Genomic DNA, 18,948 nt, shown 5'->3' with positions numbered 1-18,948 from the left:
TTTAGCTTAATAACTCAACCCTTAAAGTAGCAATATTTGAAATGGTAAAATATAAGAAATAACTTAGCTATCTCACAAGGAAATAATGATTAAACAATTATAGAAAGTCATATATTACACATTAAAGGGTCATGAAAATGTGTTTTTTGTCAATTTTAATGTCATAAGAAATATAAAGATATGTGGGAAAAATTAAGCAGGCTATAATTACATATAAAATATGATCCCAATTTTATAAATCTGTAAATATGTATAGGTATGTGTATGTGTGTGTGTACATATATTTTGGCAGAAAAAAGCCTGAAAGCCAACACATCAAAATGTTAACAGTGGCTGTAGTTTACTAGTCATTTTGATTTTCTTTTTTTTTTTTAAGCCCCTTTATTAAATCAGGCCCTATTCTAAGAATTTTACTGGTACTATTTTATTTAATCCTCACATCAAACTTCTATAGTAGGTACCGTTTCTGCTCATTTTATAGGTAAGGAAACTGAAGCTTAGAGAGTTTCAGTTACATAGTCATGACTGACCAAGTATGTTTGGGAGCCAGGGCCTCTCCAACTCCAAAACCAGTGCTCTCAGCCTATATGCTCTACTGCCTTTCTCGTGTTTTACTTTTGTAATAAAATCAGAAAATTAACCACTCAGAAAGGGACTGTTTCTGTCAGTCTGTTTGGTGATACTTATTGATTACTACAGTTAAAATTCCACAAGTGGAGGTTGCCTCTCCTTTAGGTGATGAGCTATAGTGATGAAGTGGCTGGCTCATCACAACATCTTCCTAGAACTTTCCTTGTCATTTTGATTCCTCTTTTTTTTTTTTTTTGAGACAGAGTCTTACTTTGTCGCCCAGGTTAGAGTGAGTGCCGTGGCGTCAGCCTAGCTCACAGCAACCTCAAACTCCTAGGCTCAAGCAATCCTCCTGCCTCAGCATCCCGAGTAGCTGAGATTACAGGCATGTGCCACCATGCCCAGCTAATTTCTTCTATATATATTAGTTGGCCAATTAATTTCTTTCTATTTATAGTAGAGATGGGGTCTTGCTCTTGCTCAGGCTGGTTTCGAACTCCTGACCTTGAGCAATCTGCCTGCCTTGGCCTCCCAGAGTGCTAGGATTACAGGTGTGAGCCACCACGCCCGGCCTCATTTTGATTCCTTAAAGAGCTCTTCCCAGTCCTGCTATTAAGACCAAAGACTGATAATGAGATTATAACTATGACTACTGCAAAACCAAACCAAAATGAAACCTTACCAAGCAGAGAAAACTTCTACTTTTATTTATGCATGGTAATTAAAAATGTGTCCACAGATCTTTAGTGCCCTTGTGGTTCCCAGAAGAGTATATTTATGCTGTTGATACCACTGAGATGCTGACTGGCTGTATCTGAAACCTCAGTTATATCATTAGTTTAGTAAACTAATAGCTGCACAGAACAACTTCATCCCATGCAACTATTCTCTGAAAGCTTCCAAACATAAATAATGGGTGATATGTAGTTTTGAGCCTTTGGCTATTTTCTGGATTAGTTTAGTTAGAGCAAGTGCTTTTCTAATTTCCTTTTCCCTACATTCAGATCTTCTTAGGAAGGGAAGGAAGGATGTAGTTAAGGAGTGCTTTACTAAATATACATAGCACATACACTGTAGAGCTATTAGAAAATTATAGCTGCACAAAACTTAACTTGTAACTTTCATATTGCTGACAGGGCCTCATCTTATGACCTTTGCTATAGTCAAGACTTAGATGACTGTTCTTTAATCCTTTAGAAATGCCCTTCCCCAGACAAACTGGGCTTGGTAAGATACCTGTTATTTTAGGAAATAGGAGATTAGGGCAGGCTAATAGAGAGGAAATATGCAAGCAAACAGAAAGTGGTATGGTGGGAAAAGGGACACGTTTGTAAGTCAGCAACTCTGGAGGTTTGTTCCCAGGATGTCACTAGCTAGATGTCAGGACTTGGCCCATCTATATACCACAGTTTTCTCATCTTTCAAATGGGATAATGCCTGTCCTATTGACTTTAAGGGATCTCTGAAAGTATAAAATGAGATAAGAGATATAGAAGTGTCTGAAAACTCTGAGTTAGGATAAAAATATTAAGGCTTGCGTGTGTATGTTTGAGGAAGGCAGTGACATTAAATAAAAGTAGTAAATAACATAAAAACAGCCCTGACAAAAATCGAGTCTCTGGAGAGGATTTCACTAAACACATGCCCCTTCCTCAGGGAGCTATTCCACAGGCACTGCCAGGCCTTCTGTCAAGTAGCTTGCCAACCTGTTTCCCCAAGAAGCAGGAACTGGAAACTGTGTCCTGGCCAAAGGCAGTCATCAGCATAGGCCAGCTAGGAGTGAGGCCAGGGGCATAAGAACATTGTCCTGCAGGGTCCTACACTGGGTAGTACTAGCAAGGAACTCTTGCAGAATTGTGAACAGAGACACAGACATGCAGAGCATTAGAGGTAGTGCTGTAATCAGAGAAGAGACGTCTGCCTCAGTGCTCCTGGGGACCGAATGCTGAGACATTTTTCTGAGCTCTCACTACCTGGCAGGACCTAACAATTAAACCCTGTTACCAGAGGGATGTCGGGTTGATAGAGGGTATGTTGATGCAGAATACATTTTATGAAATTTTCTCCTTTACATAAAAGAAATAGCTTAGCTACTGTATGTTGGCCCAACAGTTTAAGTAGATGGTAAATTATTCCAACTGTTAATCCTGGTCTAGCGATACATTTGTTTTTATAAAATTTTCATCATAATATCTTTTCAGCATGAGTACTAATTTTTTAAAATAAGATAATTTTTAAAAAGAAGCTATATATTCATCATCTTAGTAATAAGTATTCTTTGCTATCAAAGTCTTACAAATCTAGTTACTTAGTAATTACTCCTTGTAGGAGTGAAGAGAATAGCACATACTATTGGATCTTACTTGGCATTTCCAACTTCATTCACACAAAAACCTTTTTTTACCTCTTATATAATTCATAGTTCCTGAAATCTCTAACCTCAGCCTAAATTTCAAGCCACCTAAACAGTTATTAGAAAAAAACAAACAAAGAAGATCCGAGTATTTTATCAGCAATAGGATTTCTCACCATGAAGATCTAAGAGGGACAGATTACATGAAATTTGGATCCCTACAGGAACTGAATTTAATACAATGTATGTTTGGTAGCCACATTCTTCCTAGATCATCTTCTCAGTAGTCAATATTCTACTTTTGCTTAAAAAATGCTGAGAAAGGGAGACACCAGCAATTTTACTGCTATATTTTATAATTTATGATTCATAAACCATAAAAAAACATGTATTTCTTATAAATAAAAAAATCCACAAAAAACCTTTGTAAAAAATACTACTTTAGATTTTTTTTTTCTTTTTTAAATTTTGGGGGGATCTTCTGGTGATGACCAGAAAACCTGCTAGACAAATTCTAAAAGAGCAGTAACACTTTCAACTTTGTTAATTTTTTTTTTTAAAGTTGAGATATAATTTACTATTTAAAAATGCACCCATGTAGGCCGGGTGCAGTGGCTCACGCCTGTAATCCTAGCATTCTGGGAGGCCGAGGTGGGAGGATCGCTCAAGGTCAGGAAGTCAAGACCAGCATGAGCAAGAGCGAGACCCCATCTCTACTAAAAAAAAAAAAAAATAGAAAGAAATTAGCTGGTCAACTAAAAATATATAGAAAAAATTAGCCGGGCATGGTGGCGTGTGCTTGTAGTCCCAGCTACTAGGGAGGCTGAGGCGGTAGGATTGCTTGAGCCCAGGAGTTTGAGGTTGCTGTGAGCTAGGATGATGCCATGGCGCTCTAGCCATGGCAACAGAGTGAGACTCTGTCTCCAAAAAAGAAAAAAAAAAAAAAGCACCCATGTTAAATGTACGAGTCAAAGTCTGGACAAATGAGTACAACTATGTTACCACTAGCCTACCCTAATCTAGATATAGAATATATAACAAAGATTACTGGAGATTTAAAAGAAATACAGAATATTTCCATCTTTCCAGAAAGTTCCCTTGTACCCCTTTGCAGTTAATTATCACCCCAACCACTGATTTCTATTAATACAGAATAATTTTCCTTATTCTAGAATTTAATACAAATGGAATCACACAGTATGCACTCTTGTGATCAGCGTCTAATCACTCACTAGGTCTGTGAGAGAGTATTAATAGTTATACAAAATACGTGTATTTCACATTTTATTCCTACTATGCTCTAATTATCCTATTACCTACACCTGCAGCCTCTTAAAATCAATGAGTTAGTATATTCTGAGAATTCTCACCAATTCTCATCATTTTTATATCTTTGGTGTTATTTCCCTTTTTTGGAGCTTCATGCTTTATTTTCTCAATTCTTGGTCCAACTTCTCTAGAGTAATCTTTAGATCTCTTAAAACATTACTTCTGCTTTTCTTCCATTGTTCCTTTGCATTGCCTGATAGTATTCCATTTTATGGATAAAACACATTTTATTTTTTACCAGTTGATGGACATTTAGATTGTTCCCACTCTTTCGTTATTACGAATAACGCTGCTATGAACATTTATGTGAAGATTTTTGAGCAGACATGTTTTCACTTCTCTTAGGTATATACTTAGGAATAGAATTGCTCGGTCCTGTTTATGGTATGTTTAACCTTTTGAAGAACTGCCTCACTGTCTTCTAAAGTGGCTGCACCATTTTGGAATCCCATAAGCAATGTATGAGGGTTCCAATTTCTCTACATCCTCTTCAAACTTGTTGTTCTATCTTTCTGATTTTAGCCATCCTAGTGGGTGTGCAGTGGTATTTTATTGTGGTTTTAATTTGCATTTCCTTAATGATTAGTGATGCTGAGCATCTTTTCACGTGCTTATTGGCCATTGGTATATTTGGCAAAATACCTATTCAAAACCTTTGTCCAATTTTAAATTGAGTTATTTGTTTTCTTACTGAGTTGCAAGAATCCTTTATATACTCTGGATACAGGTGCTTTATCAGACATATGGTTTGCAAATCTTATCTCCCAGTTTTAGGCTTGTCTTTTCAATTTCTTTCTTTTTTCTTTTCTTTTTTTTTCTTTTTCTTTTTCTTTTTGTTTTTGAGGCAGAGTCTTGCTTTGTTGCCCAGGTTAGAGTGAGTGCCGTGGCGTCAGCCTAGCTCACAGCAACCTCAAATTCCTGGGCTCAAGCAATCCTGCTGCCTCAGCCTCCTGAGTAGCTGGGACTACAGGCATGCGCCACCATGCCCGGCTAATTTTTTTTCTATATATATTAGCTGGCCAATTAATTTCTTTCTATTTATAGTAGAGACAGCGTCTTGCTCTTGCTCAGGCTGGTTTCAAACTCCTGACCTCAAGCAATCCACCCACCTCAGCCTCCCAGAGTGCTAGGATTACAGGCATGAGCCACTGTGCCCGGCCTCTTTTCAATTTCTCAATGGTGTGTTTTGAAGCACAAAAGTTTTAATTTTCAATTTACCAATTTTTAAATTGCTTATGCTTTTGGTGTAGCTAAGAAATCTTTGTCTAACTCAAGATCATAAAGTTTTATTCCTATGTTTTAAGAGCCTTATAGTTTTTTTAAGCTCTATGATCTATTTCGAGTTAATTTTTGTGTGGGGTACAAGGCAAAGGTCTAAATTCATCACTTTGCATGTGGGTATCCAATTGTTCCAGTACTACTTGTTGAAGAGACTTTCCTTTCCCCATTGCCTTGGCATCTTAACCACAAACCATCTGACCATAAATATAAAGATTTATTTCTTGACTTGGAATTCTATTTCATTGATCTATATGTCTATCCTATGCCAATACCACACCCTCTTGATTACTGTAACTTTGTATTATGTCTTGAAATTTGTAACAGATGGGCAGTTGCCTCTTATGGATGACCAAAGAAAGTAGTTTGAGACGGGATCTACTCTTGGTAAAGATGCTGTGAACATTGTTAAAATGACAACAAGGAGTTAGGATATTACATAAACTTAGTTGATAAAGGAGCCACAGGGTTTGAGAGGATTGACTCCAATTTTGAAAGAAGTTCTACTGTGGGTGAAATGCCATTAAGCAGCATCACATGCTACAAAGAAATCTTTCTGAAAGGAAGAATCAAGCAATGGCAGCAAACTTCATTGTTGTCTTATTTTAAGAAATTGCCACAGCCATACCAACTTTCAGCAACCAACACCCTGATCAGTCAGTAGCCATCAATACTGCAGCAAGATCCTGCACCAGCAAAAAGATTACAACTCACTGAAGGCTCTGATGATCATTAGTATTTTTTAGCAATAAAGTATTTTTTAATACTTTATTAATAAAGTATTTCTTTAGATATAATGCTATACTGCACACTTAATAGAGTACAGTGTAAACATAACTTTTATAAGCATTGGGAAACCAATAAATTTGTGTGACTTGTTTTATTGTCATATTTGCTTTATTGCATTGGTCTGGAACTGAACCTGCAACATCTCTGAGGTATGTCTTAAGATCCATCCTCCTCTTTGAAGATATTATCATCACATATATGCTATATATTTTACAAATTCAATGATAGTGTCATAATTATTCCTTTATATAATTTGATGTCAACTAAATGTTATAGAAAAGGAGAAAATATATTGATAGAGTCTTTAATATTCACCTATATATTTATTGTTTACAATACTCTTCATTTCTACCTATGGATTAGAGTTACCATCTGGTATTATTTCCTGGCTCCAATATAACTCCATTCCCTCCCCCTGTCCTTTTGTGTTATTACTGTCATATAGATTACTTTTATGTTAAAAGCCCAATGATACATTTTTATAATTATTGTTTTATATAATTGTGTTCTATTTTTTGAAATGATTAAAAGAACAGTAATAAGTGATGCTATGATATCAGAGCTCACTTTTCTTGGTTACTTTACTTTTTTTCCCCCACACCAAAAGCTTTGATCAAGCAGGTCTTCCAATGTTATGCAGCTCACAGCTGGAAGTCTTAAGGCTAATAAGCAGCTTCTCACAGCTTGAGTGTTAACTATAATTTTTTTTCTCTAACTGGTTTATTAGAAAGATCAAGCTTTTGACAAATTAGAAATAACGCATTTCTTTGTTCTTGACTGAGTATCTTTATGGCCTTTTGAAATACTATGTTCTGTAAAATCTTCTTTTGAGTGGATGAAATGAGCGGAAAATTTTTATTTTTTTTTTGTTTTTTTTTATTTTTATTTTTTGGAGACAGAGTCTTACTATGACGCTTGGGCTACAGTGTAGTGGCATTAGCCTAGCTCAGAGCAACCACAAACTCCTGGGCTTAAGCAATTCGTCTGCCTTAGCCTCTCAAGTAGCTGGGACTACAGGCATGCACCACCATGCCTTGTTAATTTTTTTCTATTTTTAGTTGTTTGGCTAATTTCTTTCTATTTTTAGTAGAGACGGGGTCACACTCTTGTTCAGGCTATTCTCGAACTTCTGACCTCAAGTGATCCTCCCACCTCGGCCTCCCAGAGTGCTAGGATTATAGGTGGAAGCCACTGTGCCTGGCCTAGAGGAAAATTTCTAAATTTCAAAAATATGTCATTGATCAGTAGAAAAACCTAAGCTTTCTAATCAAAGGGATATGCTGAGTCCTAGAGAGAATTATTAAAAAAAAAAAAAAAAAGAAAGAAAGAAAGAAAGAAAAGAAGGCTGGGTGCGGTGGCTCATGCTTGTAATCCTAGCACTCTGGGAGGCTGAGGCGGGTGGATTATTTGAGGTCACGAGTTGGGGGGGGGGGAGACCTATATTTAGATATATCCTGGTAAAATTTTTGAATTCTAGGATAGAAAACGATATACAGTAAATGTCCAGAAAGAAAAGTCAAGTTGCTATAATGGAAAGCATATAGAATTGTTATCAGATTTGTCTTAGGCTCTAGGTAACAGGGTGGGCTTGAAGAATCAGATAGCCTGGGATTTAATCATGGATATGCCAGTGACTTTGGGCATGTTACTTATCTTCTCTGTGTCTCAGTTTTCCTCATCTGATGAGGTATAATAGCATTAATAGTAACTACTTTATAAAGTTTTACAGGAATTAAATTACTCAATACACGAAAAGCACTTAGAACAGTACCTGGGCATATAGTATATACTTGAAAAATGTTAGTTATCATTATTAACTAAAACACGATAATAAAAGATAATAAAGTTACTGTCTATACCTCCATCAAAAGACAGTAAGATAGACTTCTGATTCCATAAAGATGGAGTAGACATACAACTCTTAATTTCTTCGGCTAAATATAACTACAAACCCTGGACATTATGTAAATATATAAAACAAACACAAGAAGACTTAGAAAGGCCGAGAAAAAGCAGCAAACTAGGTAGAGACCTGGGGACTCAAGGAATAGCATAGTGGAGAATTCTCTGGGATTTCTTTTTGTCTTATATATTCCAGATTTGGAGCTGGAGAGGCTGGCAAACCAGAAATTCAACAAGACAAAAAAGCCCCAATGAGCCTGTCCCCTCTAGCCAAAGGACCATAAAAGGAATAGCCTAGCAACACAGAAAGCTTCTAGACAATAACTGCTCTACTCCAGTTAAACAACCCAGAAAAAAAAACTGGTAAAGCCCCTACACATGCCAGCAAAGACTGAATGTAGAGCCTAGGTTTTCCCCCTTGCTAGGACATAACAAGGTTCCCTCAGCCATGCTAGTGAGATGGGGTCAGAAAACACCAAGTAGGAGGCTGGAACTTTTATCCCACCAGGTGGAGATGGGGTCCCACCACTGTGATACGGGTGGAGACTATATATGGACCCTGACTTCAACCCCTATCCAGCAGTAACGAAATGACTATACCTCTACCTCTAGGGTGGTGACAGAGGAGATCTAGTGGAGAATCAGGATATTTCTTTTTTGGAGACAGAGTTTCACTCCACTGCCCTGAGTAGAGTGCCATGGTGTCAGTCTAGCTCACAGCAACATCAAACTCCTGGGCTCAAGCGATCCTCCTGCCTCAGCCTGCTGAGTAGCTGGGACTACAAGCGCAAATCACCACACCCAGCTAATATTTTCTATTTTTAGTAGATACGGAGTCTCACTCTTGCTCAGGCTGGTCTTGAACTCTTGACCTTGACTGATTCTCCTGCCTTAGCCTCCCAGAGTGCTAGGATTACTGGCATGAACCACTGCACCCAGCCAAGAATCAGGATTTTACCACCAACCAGTGGCAACAAGCACTTCTGCTCCCAGACAAGGAAGTATCAGTGAAAGCCTAGTTGAGAGCTGGAATTCTCATCCCTGCCCCACACCCTCACTCTTCCTGAGTCAACAGAAGCTGAAGGGGGAAGCTGGCCTTCTACCCTTACCTGGTATTAATGAGGCAGCACCACAACTCCACCTTTTCACTGTCAGAGCAGTGTCACAGGAAGCCAGCTACCTCAGAAGGTTTAAATAAAATCAAGAGTCTCATAACATAATACAACAAAATGTCCATCACTTATCATACCAAAAACTAGAAAGATCACAAATTGAATGAAAAAAAGACAACCAACACATGCCAACACCGATGACAGAAATGTTAGAATTATTTGACAAAGATTTTAGAGCCGCCATCATAAAAATGTTTCAGCAAGCAATTGTGAACATGCTTGAAACAAGTGAAAACATTGAACGTCGCAGTAAAGAAATAGAAGATATAAAAAGGAAGAAAATAGAAGTTATGGAACTGAAAAATATAATAACTGAAGTAAAAAACTCAATGGATGAGCTCAACAGCAGAATGGAGATAAAAGAGGAATGTATCAGTGAACTAGAAGACAGAATGATAGGAATACACAATATGAATACGAGACAGAAAAAAGAATGAAGAAAAAAGTTAACTGAGCCTCAGGGACATGTGGGACCACAATAAAAAATTTAACATTTGTGTCACTGGATTCCCAGGAGAGGAGAAAAGGGACAGGGCTGAAAAATTACTAAAAATAATGGCTAAAAAATTGCTAAAATTTAAAAAAGACATAAATGCACAGATTCAAGCAGCTGAACAAACTCCAAACAGAATAAACCCAAAGAAATCTACACCAAAACACATCCTACTCAAACTTCTGAAAACTAACAACAAAAATCTTGAAAGCAACCAGAAAGATACCATTAGGGAGAAAATAATTTGAAAAAGATTTCTCATCAAAAAAGAAGGGACATATTTTTTAAGTGCTGAAAGAAAAGAACTGTCAACCTAGAAGCCTATATCCAGCAAAAATATCCTTAGGAATGAAATAGGAAATCAAGACATCCTCACATGAAGGAAAACAAAGAGAATTTGCTGCCAACAGATCTACTCTTAAAGAATAACTAAAGGAAGTTACCTTAACAGAAAGAAAATGATAAGAAAAGGAACCTTGAGACATCAAGAAGGAAGAAAGAACATGAAAAGCAAAAATATAGATAAACACAATAAACTTTCCTTCTCTTGAGTTTTCTAAATTATGTTTGATGGTTGAAAGGAAAATAATAATTGTCTAACATGGTTCTAAATGTATGCAGAGGAAACATTCAAGACAAGTATATTAAAAATAAGAAAGGCTAAAAGGACATAATGGTAAGAGATTTCTAGTTTTGACTTGAACTAATAAAATGATGACACCAGTAGACTGCATATATAATACATTGCCTACAGCACTCACTCAGAAAACTACAAAGACATATACTCAAAAACACTACAAAGAAATCAAAATGGACTTCAAACAATTATTCAAGTAACAGAAACAGGAAGAGAGAACAGGAAAAAAAATTTAAATGGCAGGCATAAGCCCTAACATATAAACAATTACAATAAGTACAAATGATCTAAATATGTCAATTAAAACAAAGAAATTGGCAGAGTGGCTAAAAAAACCATAACCCAACAATATGCTGTCTACATAAAATTCACTTTAAAAATAATGGCACAAGCAGGTTGAAAAGGATGTGAAAAAAGATATGTAATGCAAGCATTAATCAAAACAAAACAGGAGTGACTGTATTTACTATTAGACAAAGTAGAGTTCAGAGTAAAATTATCAGAGAAAGAAACATTACACAATGATAAAACGGTCAATCCACTAAGAAGACATAGTAATCCTTCATGTTTATACACAAAACAACAAAGCTGCAAAATATGTGAAGCAAAAACTGATAGAACTGAAAGGAAAAATAAATCCACAATCATACCTGAAGACTTCAAAACCCTTTCTCAACAACTAATGTAACAACTAGATAGAAAATGAGCAAGGATAAAGAAAAACTCAACAACACAATTAGACAACAGGATCTAATAAAAATTTACAGAACAGTCCACCTAGCACCAGCAGAAAACACATTCTTTTCAAGCACCCAAGGCACATATACCAAGATAGAACATATCTTTGGCCATAAAACAAATCTCAACAAACTTTAAAAACTTGAAGTCACACAGAATGTTACTACACACAATAGAATCAAACTACTAATCTGTAACAGAAAAGTAACAAGAAAACATCCAAACATTTAGAAACAATACATGGATCAAAAAGAGGCCTCAAAAGAAATTTAAAAAAAATACACCAAATTGATTGAAAATGAAAATACAACATATCAAAATTTGTGGGACATAGGTAAAGGAGTGCTGAGAGAGGAATTCATAACAATGCATACATAAGAAAAGAAGAAAAGTCTCAAATCAATAATCTAAACTCCTACGTTAAAAACCCAGAAAAAGAGCCAATAATCAACCCAATAAATAAACCCAAGTCAAGAGGAAGGGAAGAAATAAAGAGCAGAAATCAATGAAATTAGGAAAGCAATAGAGAAAATCAAAGAATTTTATTCTTTGAAATGATAAATATTGACAAATTTCTAGGAAAAAAGGCAAATTAAAAAAAAAAGAGAGAAGAGACAAAGTACCAATATCAAGAATTAAACAGGAGACAACACTTCCAACTCTGCAGACATCAAAAGGATAGTAAGGGTATACACACATAAACAGACATAAATTTAATAATATAAATAAAACAGACTAGTTCCTCAAAAAACACAAACTTATCCAATATAAAACAGATAATTCAAATAGTTCTATAACTATTAAAGAAATTTAATTTATCATTTAAAAATTCACCAAAAAGAAAACTCCAGGCTCACATGATTTTACTAGAGAATTGTACCAACTGTTTAAAGAAGAATTAACATCAATTCTTGACAATCTCTTGCAGGAGGGAACACTTCCCAATTCATTTTTTGAAGTTAGTATTACCCTGATTGCAAAACCAGATGTAGAGAATGTCTAGCAAACACAGACACAAAAATGCTTGACAAAATATTAGCAAGCAGAATTCAACAATACGTAAATAGCATTTTACACCATGACCAAGTAGGATTCATTCAAAGGATGCAAGGCTGGTTTAATATTTAAAAATCACTCAATGTAATCTACCATATTAAATGGCTAAAGAAGAAAAATCACATGATCATATTGACTGATGCAAAAAAAAGCATTTGACAAAACTTAATACCCATTTATGATTAAAAAAACTCCCAGAAATATAGAAATGTAAGAGAATCTCTTCAATGTGATAAAAAAGCATCTATAAAAAACAAACCAAATAAAAATCAACCAAACAATAACAACAATTGTACAGCTAACATTATTCTTAATGGTGAAAGACTGAATACTTACCCCCCTAAGACCAGGAACGAGGCAGGATATCTGCTCTCACCATTCTTATTCAACATAGCGCTGGAAGTTCTAGCCAGTGCAATAAGGTAGAAAAGGGAATAAAAGGCATACACATGAGAAAGGAAAAAATTAAACTGCCTCTATTTGCCAACAAAATAATCATCCACAAAAACAAAATCCCAAAGAATCTACAAAAAAACTTCCAGAATAAGTGAGTTTATCAAGGTTGCAGGATATAAGATAAACATTAAAAAAATCAATTATATTTCTATAAACTAGAACACTAAAGTTAAAAATACAATGACATTTACAATTGTTAAAAAAAAAAAAGAAATACAGAGGAGTAAATTTAACAAGATGTTGGATATGTACAGGACTTATATGCAGAAAACTACAAAATGCTGATTAAAGAAATTCCATAAGAGCTAAATAAATGCAGAGACATTTGTGTTCATGGATTTGAAGACTCAACACATAGTAAAGATGTTCTCTCTAAATTGATATATGGTTTTAACATAATTTCTACCAAAATACCAGTAAGATTTTTTTTGGTAGATATAGATAACTTTAAAAAAATTTAGATGGAAAGAAAGGTAAGGAACTTAAATAGCTGAAACAATTTTAAAAAAAGGAGAATAAAGGGAGAGGAATCAGTCTATCCATTAAAGGACTTATCATAGCTACAGTAATCAAGACACTGACTGATATTGGCAAAATAAGCAAAAATGTAGCAGGCAAAAGCAAGAGTGCTAATGTTTTAAAAAAAAATAGAAATGAAGGCAAAAAATGCACATGGATCAATGATGTTTTATACTGATAAAAGTACTAATCTCCAAATAAAATATAACAAAAGAGTATATCAATACCATTAGTAATAAATATATATATAGAATTTTGTGTCTTAAAAGAGAAAAACATTCTTTTCATATGAATCTCGAACATCTGCATTTAGAAAAACTGATTATTTTAAGCCATGAAGAATAGTCCACCAAAGAACAGAAATCTTAAAGGCTACAATCTGACCACAATACAGTAAAATTAACTCAACAATAAAAAGATCAGCAAAAAGAAACTACTTAGAAATTAAAGAAATAATCTTTGAATGACTTTGGTCTAAAAGGTAATCAAAACAAATCACAGATCTTTTAGAAATTAATCACATTGTGGGGAAAAGGCCTTGTATTGTGAGAAAAATTCCATAACCTTCAATATTTACATTATCAATCTGAAAAGAATAATGAAAATAAATGAACACAAGAATTCAACTTTAGACAGCAGAAAAAGATCACACAAAATAAGCCAGAAAAAGGAATTAGTAAAGGTCCAAACAAAAATATATGAATTGAAAAAAAAATCAGAAAGAAATTGAAATCAACTAACCCAAACATTAAGAATGAGAAAAATAAAAACTATTATACAGAGATTTATAAAAATCTATGAGAACTCAAATATTAATTTTAAAACCTGGATTAAAAAGATTTCATAGGAATATAAATAACCAAAACTGGCTCAGGAAGAAAACATAGAAAATATAGAAACATCTTCACAAAAAGGCTCCAAACTCTGATGGCAACGGAGGTAGAACGCACTAAGCTTGCTCTGCTATGTACAGTAATCCTCCCTTACCTGTGGAGGGAATATGTTTTAAGATCCCCTCCCCCAAAGGATACTTGAAACCACAGATAGCACAGAATCTTGTTTTTTTTAAATCTGAGAACCAAGAAACTAATAGGCAGGTAGTGTGTACATCATGAATACACTCGACAAACGGATGATTCATGTCTGACGGAGTATGATGGTGCTAGATTTCATTATGAATGGCGCATCATTTGAAACTTATGAATTGTTCATTTCTAGAATTTTCCATTTAATATTTTCAGACCACAGTTTACCTTGGGTAACTAAAACTGTGGAAAGCTAAAATGCAAATACGGGGGTGCCCACTGTCAAGTGATCCAGAGTATAGAAAAGAAACAATGGAAAGCATCCCAACTCATTTAAAGAGGTAAGCATAATCCTGAAACTAAAACCAAAATTATACAGTGGAATTCACAAACTCAAGGCCTATGGGCTGAATCTGACCTGCAGAAGTATTTTGTTTGGCCTATCCAAAGTTTTAAAAATTGAGCTAATTTAAATTTAGGAGATTTAACATAAAATTTGCAATTTCCAGCTTTACATGGAAAAAAGCCCTAATTACACTGGGCTTCATTTGTGCATGGCAAAACAGCTTGCAGCTGAGTGGCCTTGGTCCCCAGAATGTCATGTTGTTGCACAATTTGGAGGAAGCACTCTTACAGGTTACAGAGTAAGTGTGCCCTTGGACCTATGTCAACAGGATCCCCATTTGTCACAGTTTCCATCAATCCCTATCACTCTCTAATTTTGAACCAAATGTAGGTTGCCACTTGTGCTTTATGCTGTTATTTTTCCCAATGTAGATAAATATTTCTACCTCTATCAAAAAAACAAAATAAATGGGCAGAGATCAAGAGAGTGAATAAAACAAAAAACCCAAAACCACCTCTAGTTTTTTTTACTCAGTATATTTGGCTGATTCAATTTCTTGCCTGGTTCCTATTGGCACTGAGTGCCCTTGCTTTATGATTTCTATCTTTGGTTTCCCTACACCAAATTATAGAAATACCCACTTCTATTCTAATATTTGTAAGGTTTTGTGCCTCACATTTAAATGTTTAATCCATTTTGAATTTACGGCATGGAAAAAAGAACTAAAATGGTTTTTCCAATTCAGTCATTTGTTCCAACAGCATTTATGAAATTCTTTCTCCACTGTCTTAATTCTACCATTTTCAGAGTCACTTCTTAAGACACACCTGGGTCTGTTTCTTGATTTGTCATCCGTTCCCTTGTTCCCTTTTTCCTTTCTATGATGTTTTACATCAGCATTCAGTGTTTTATTTTAATATAACTTTAGCATACCAATAACATATACAGAAGAGGCTAGGCACAGTGGCTCACGCCTGTAATCCCAGCACTCTGGAAGGCTGAGGCGGGAGGATTGCTCGAGGTCAGAAGTTTGAGACCAGCCTGAGCAAGAGCAAGACCCTGTCTCTACTAAAAATAGAAAGAAATTAGGCAAACAACTAAAAATATATAGAAAAAATTAGCCAGGCATGGTGGCGCATGCCTGTAGTCCCAGCTACTCAGGAGGCTGAGGCAGTAGGATTGCTTGAGCCCAGGAATTTGAGGTTGCTGTGAGCTAGGCTGTAGGCTGGGCAACAAAGCGAGACTATGTCTCAAAAAAGAAAAGAAAAGAAAAGAAAATACATTAAATCTATAGCTTACTTTAGGGAGAACGAGTCTTGTTATGGTTTGAACATTTGCCCCCTTTCAAACTCATGTTGAAATTTAATCACCATTGTAATAGTATTAAGAGATGGGACCTTTAAGAGGTGATTAGGCCACTAGGCCTCTGGCGTCATGAATGGACTAATACTATTATCGCTTGTTATGGAGGGAGTAGGTTCATTATTGCAGGACTGGGTTCTTTATAAAAGGAAGAAATGGCTCTCTTTTGTGTTCCCCCACCACCACCCTTTGCCCTTCTGCCATGTGATACCTTCCACCATGTTATGACGTAGCAAGCTGCTGATGTGGCAGCTTGATTTTGGACTTAGCTTCTAGAAATGTGAGAAATAAATTTCTGTTCATTATAAATTGCTCAGTCTGTGGTATTATTATAGCAGCACAAAATGGACTAAACACAGGTCTTTATATCCAGGTACATGATGTATCTTTATTTATCTAGTCTTATTTTATTCCTTTCAGATTTGTATAGCTTATTCATACAGGTTTTATGCTTTAGTTTATCCCTACTTTATATATACATATATTTATATTTACATATATGTATTATGAATGGGATGTTTTCTATTATATTTTCTAAACTGGTTATTCCTAGTATAGAAAAAAACTACTTTTTAAAAATATATATTTATTTTATAGCCTAACCTGGAAAAATTTTTAGGGCAGGTGCAACTTACTGCCTGCTATATAAATAAATCTCAATAAAGCACCCACAGAACACGCAGCTTGGATCAGTGCGCACTCCAAGAAAAACTATTTGCAAAATATACACCAAGGCAACTGAACATAGTGACTTTCTGTGTAAGCTTTTTATTTATGTATCATCAAAAATAATTATAAAAAACACATATCACCAAATATAACTCTTGTTTTGGACTAGCTGATCTCTAGCTAATCTTTCTGACAACAAATAAACTGGAGAGTTCTCTCTCAAGACTCTGCCCAAATGGGAATGTGAGGGCACACTTTGTACTTTGGATGTGATCTTTTTATTTTCTAGTTTAACCAAAGGCAGTCCCAGGAACAAGTTATAAATAATAGAAAACCAGGATACTTCAATGTTTTATTCAGCTAGTGTAGGAACCAACTGCAGAAGAGACCATTCTCTCAGACCTGTTGCTGAGGTTCAGCTGATTGCACGGTGTGGCTTTACTGGACCGGTCAGTACCCAGCCCTACTGCAATAACCTGCGCCTGACAGAATTAGATGGCAGATTCTGTGTATGTAATTAACAGGCTGGGGCAAATGTTGAGCTTCTGCAACTCAGCCCATAGCTAATTGCTCTCCACCATGTCAGAGGCCAATAAAATTATAAATACATGTACTGCTAGATATATCCGATAGATTTCACTAGTAATGAATACATGAATTTGTTTGAATATGCATAAAACTATGCCTGGAGGATACTCAAGAAATGAGTAATGAGAGTCGTTTTCGGTGAGGGAAGAAGGAACCTAGGGAGAACAGTCCTTTCACTGTGTATCTATCCTTTTGGATCTTCAGAATTTTCAATGCTGTGACTATATTATCATGTCAAAATGTAACATTTTAAAGTAAAAAATGAGTGATGCATTTGACCAATATTTGTACATATGTGTACATAAAAAGATTAAAGAGGAGGGTATTAAAGAATTTAAAGGGAGAAGGTATTAGAAGTCTTATGTACAGAAGTACAGACATGTATAGAATTAAAATACATTTTCTGCCAAACACTTAGGTTCTTCAGAAAGCATCCCTGTATCAGAGAAGACAGACTTTTCAAAACCACTTACATTCCTTTAACCCTAAACTCACTGAAGTAATACACTGATTTTAACTGTTTGTCCCATGTGACTTCTGAAAAAAGTGTGAAAATTTTACTTATATATAATCATCATTCAAGTTCACCTGAAAATTCTATTTCTCGTGACAAATCTATAGATTGGCATACTTGTGAACTTTGGATAGCAAGATTTTCCTGGGACCTGGTCATCCCTGAGTTAAGGCAACACTGTATTTCTGGATGTCTCAGGCCCACACTCTGTAATACAGCATATCTCAGGTAGAGACCCTGCATTAAGAGTTATGAGCACCTAAGGTGGCACTTGTGGACGATACCACTGCCTCACATCATTCAAAGTACTCCAGCAATTCCAAAGTCTCCCTCTGCATCTCAGTCTTTTATAATCTTCTCTGGTACTTGACTATTGGAAATAGATATCAGGTCAAATAGATATCGGGTCAAAAGGCAGACAGCTAGACAAGATAACTGGCTGGTATTCTGTAAATATTTCTCTAAGTGTATCTTTTCTCTATCATTTGAGTTTAAAGTCTGAGGTCATTCTTATCTTTTATTCTTCAGAGGATAGTTCTTTCTTCTTTCCAGTTTTTTTCCCCCAAATCTCAGCATACACCAGAGGTATTCTTTCCAGTTTTAAGAAACTGATAAATAGGTATCTGGGTACTCTGTCTTTCAGTGCCAAATCTGGAAAATAAGTAACTCTACAAGCTCTCAATCTGTAGGCAAAGGTCTATTTTTTTTTTTTTACAGTAATTTCTTCAATTTTTCCTTTACTGAGGTTTCCTCCTACCTACATCCCTCCCCATTATTTAAAGGAAACTGGGGGAACAAAAAACTAAGTCTACTGGATTGTTATAACCGATTTGTCTATTCCACCTATATTTTAATCTTTCCATTTAGCCTTAATTTTACTAACAACCCCTTCATTTTGATTCCATTTATAATATTCATTAATGGACGCTGTAATTTTTTATACCTTTTATCACAGTGCTTCAGTTTTTCATAAGATTTAATTCTAACCAGTTCCTTTCAATAGCCTTTGTCTCTTTTATCCTTTCCAGCCCCATTACTAACAGTTCTAATCCTTCCATAGTTTGCAGTTTTTCCATTTCTTCTGCTACCATTGTTTTCTCTGGGTTTGTGCACAGCTTTTCTCTTTCCTGGTGTTGCCACAGTTCTAGAATC

At 35.5% G+C, this 18,948-nt stretch overlaps 1 protein-coding gene and 1 non-coding gene across 3 annotated transcripts in view; both read right to left on the bottom strand.

The window, feature by feature from the left end:
- RNF24 (ring finger protein 24) overlaps nt 1-18,948 on the bottom strand; it is a 73,151-nt gene that overhangs the window by 27,769 nt on the left and 26,434 nt on the right. The window contains exon 2 of one of the 2 annotated variants that reach the window (XM_012754979.3): nt 12,654-12,722. The exons of the other annotated variant lie outside the window; for it this stretch is intronic. Coding sequence (XP_012610433.1) covers nt 12,654-12,722 — 69 coding nt within the window. The remainder of the gene's footprint in view (nt 1-12,653; nt 12,723-18,948) is intronic. 2 annotated transcript variants of the gene reach the window in all.
- LOC142861479 (U7 small nuclear RNA) lies at nt 3,396-3,457 on the bottom strand. The gene has a single exon (XR_012912705.1). It is a non-coding gene; the product is annotated as a U7 small nuclear RNA (small nuclear RNA).

The sequence above is a fragment of the Microcebus murinus genome, chromosome 16 (assembly GCF_040939455.1).
Source record: "Microcebus murinus isolate Inina chromosome 16, M.murinus_Inina_mat1.0, whole genome shotgun sequence".
In the NCBI taxonomy this organism is placed as follows: Eukaryota; Metazoa; Chordata; class Mammalia; order Primates; family Cheirogaleidae; genus Microcebus; species Microcebus murinus.
The sequence above is the reverse complement of the archived record's forward strand: the minus strand, read 5'-3'. Positions and strand labels throughout refer to the sequence as shown.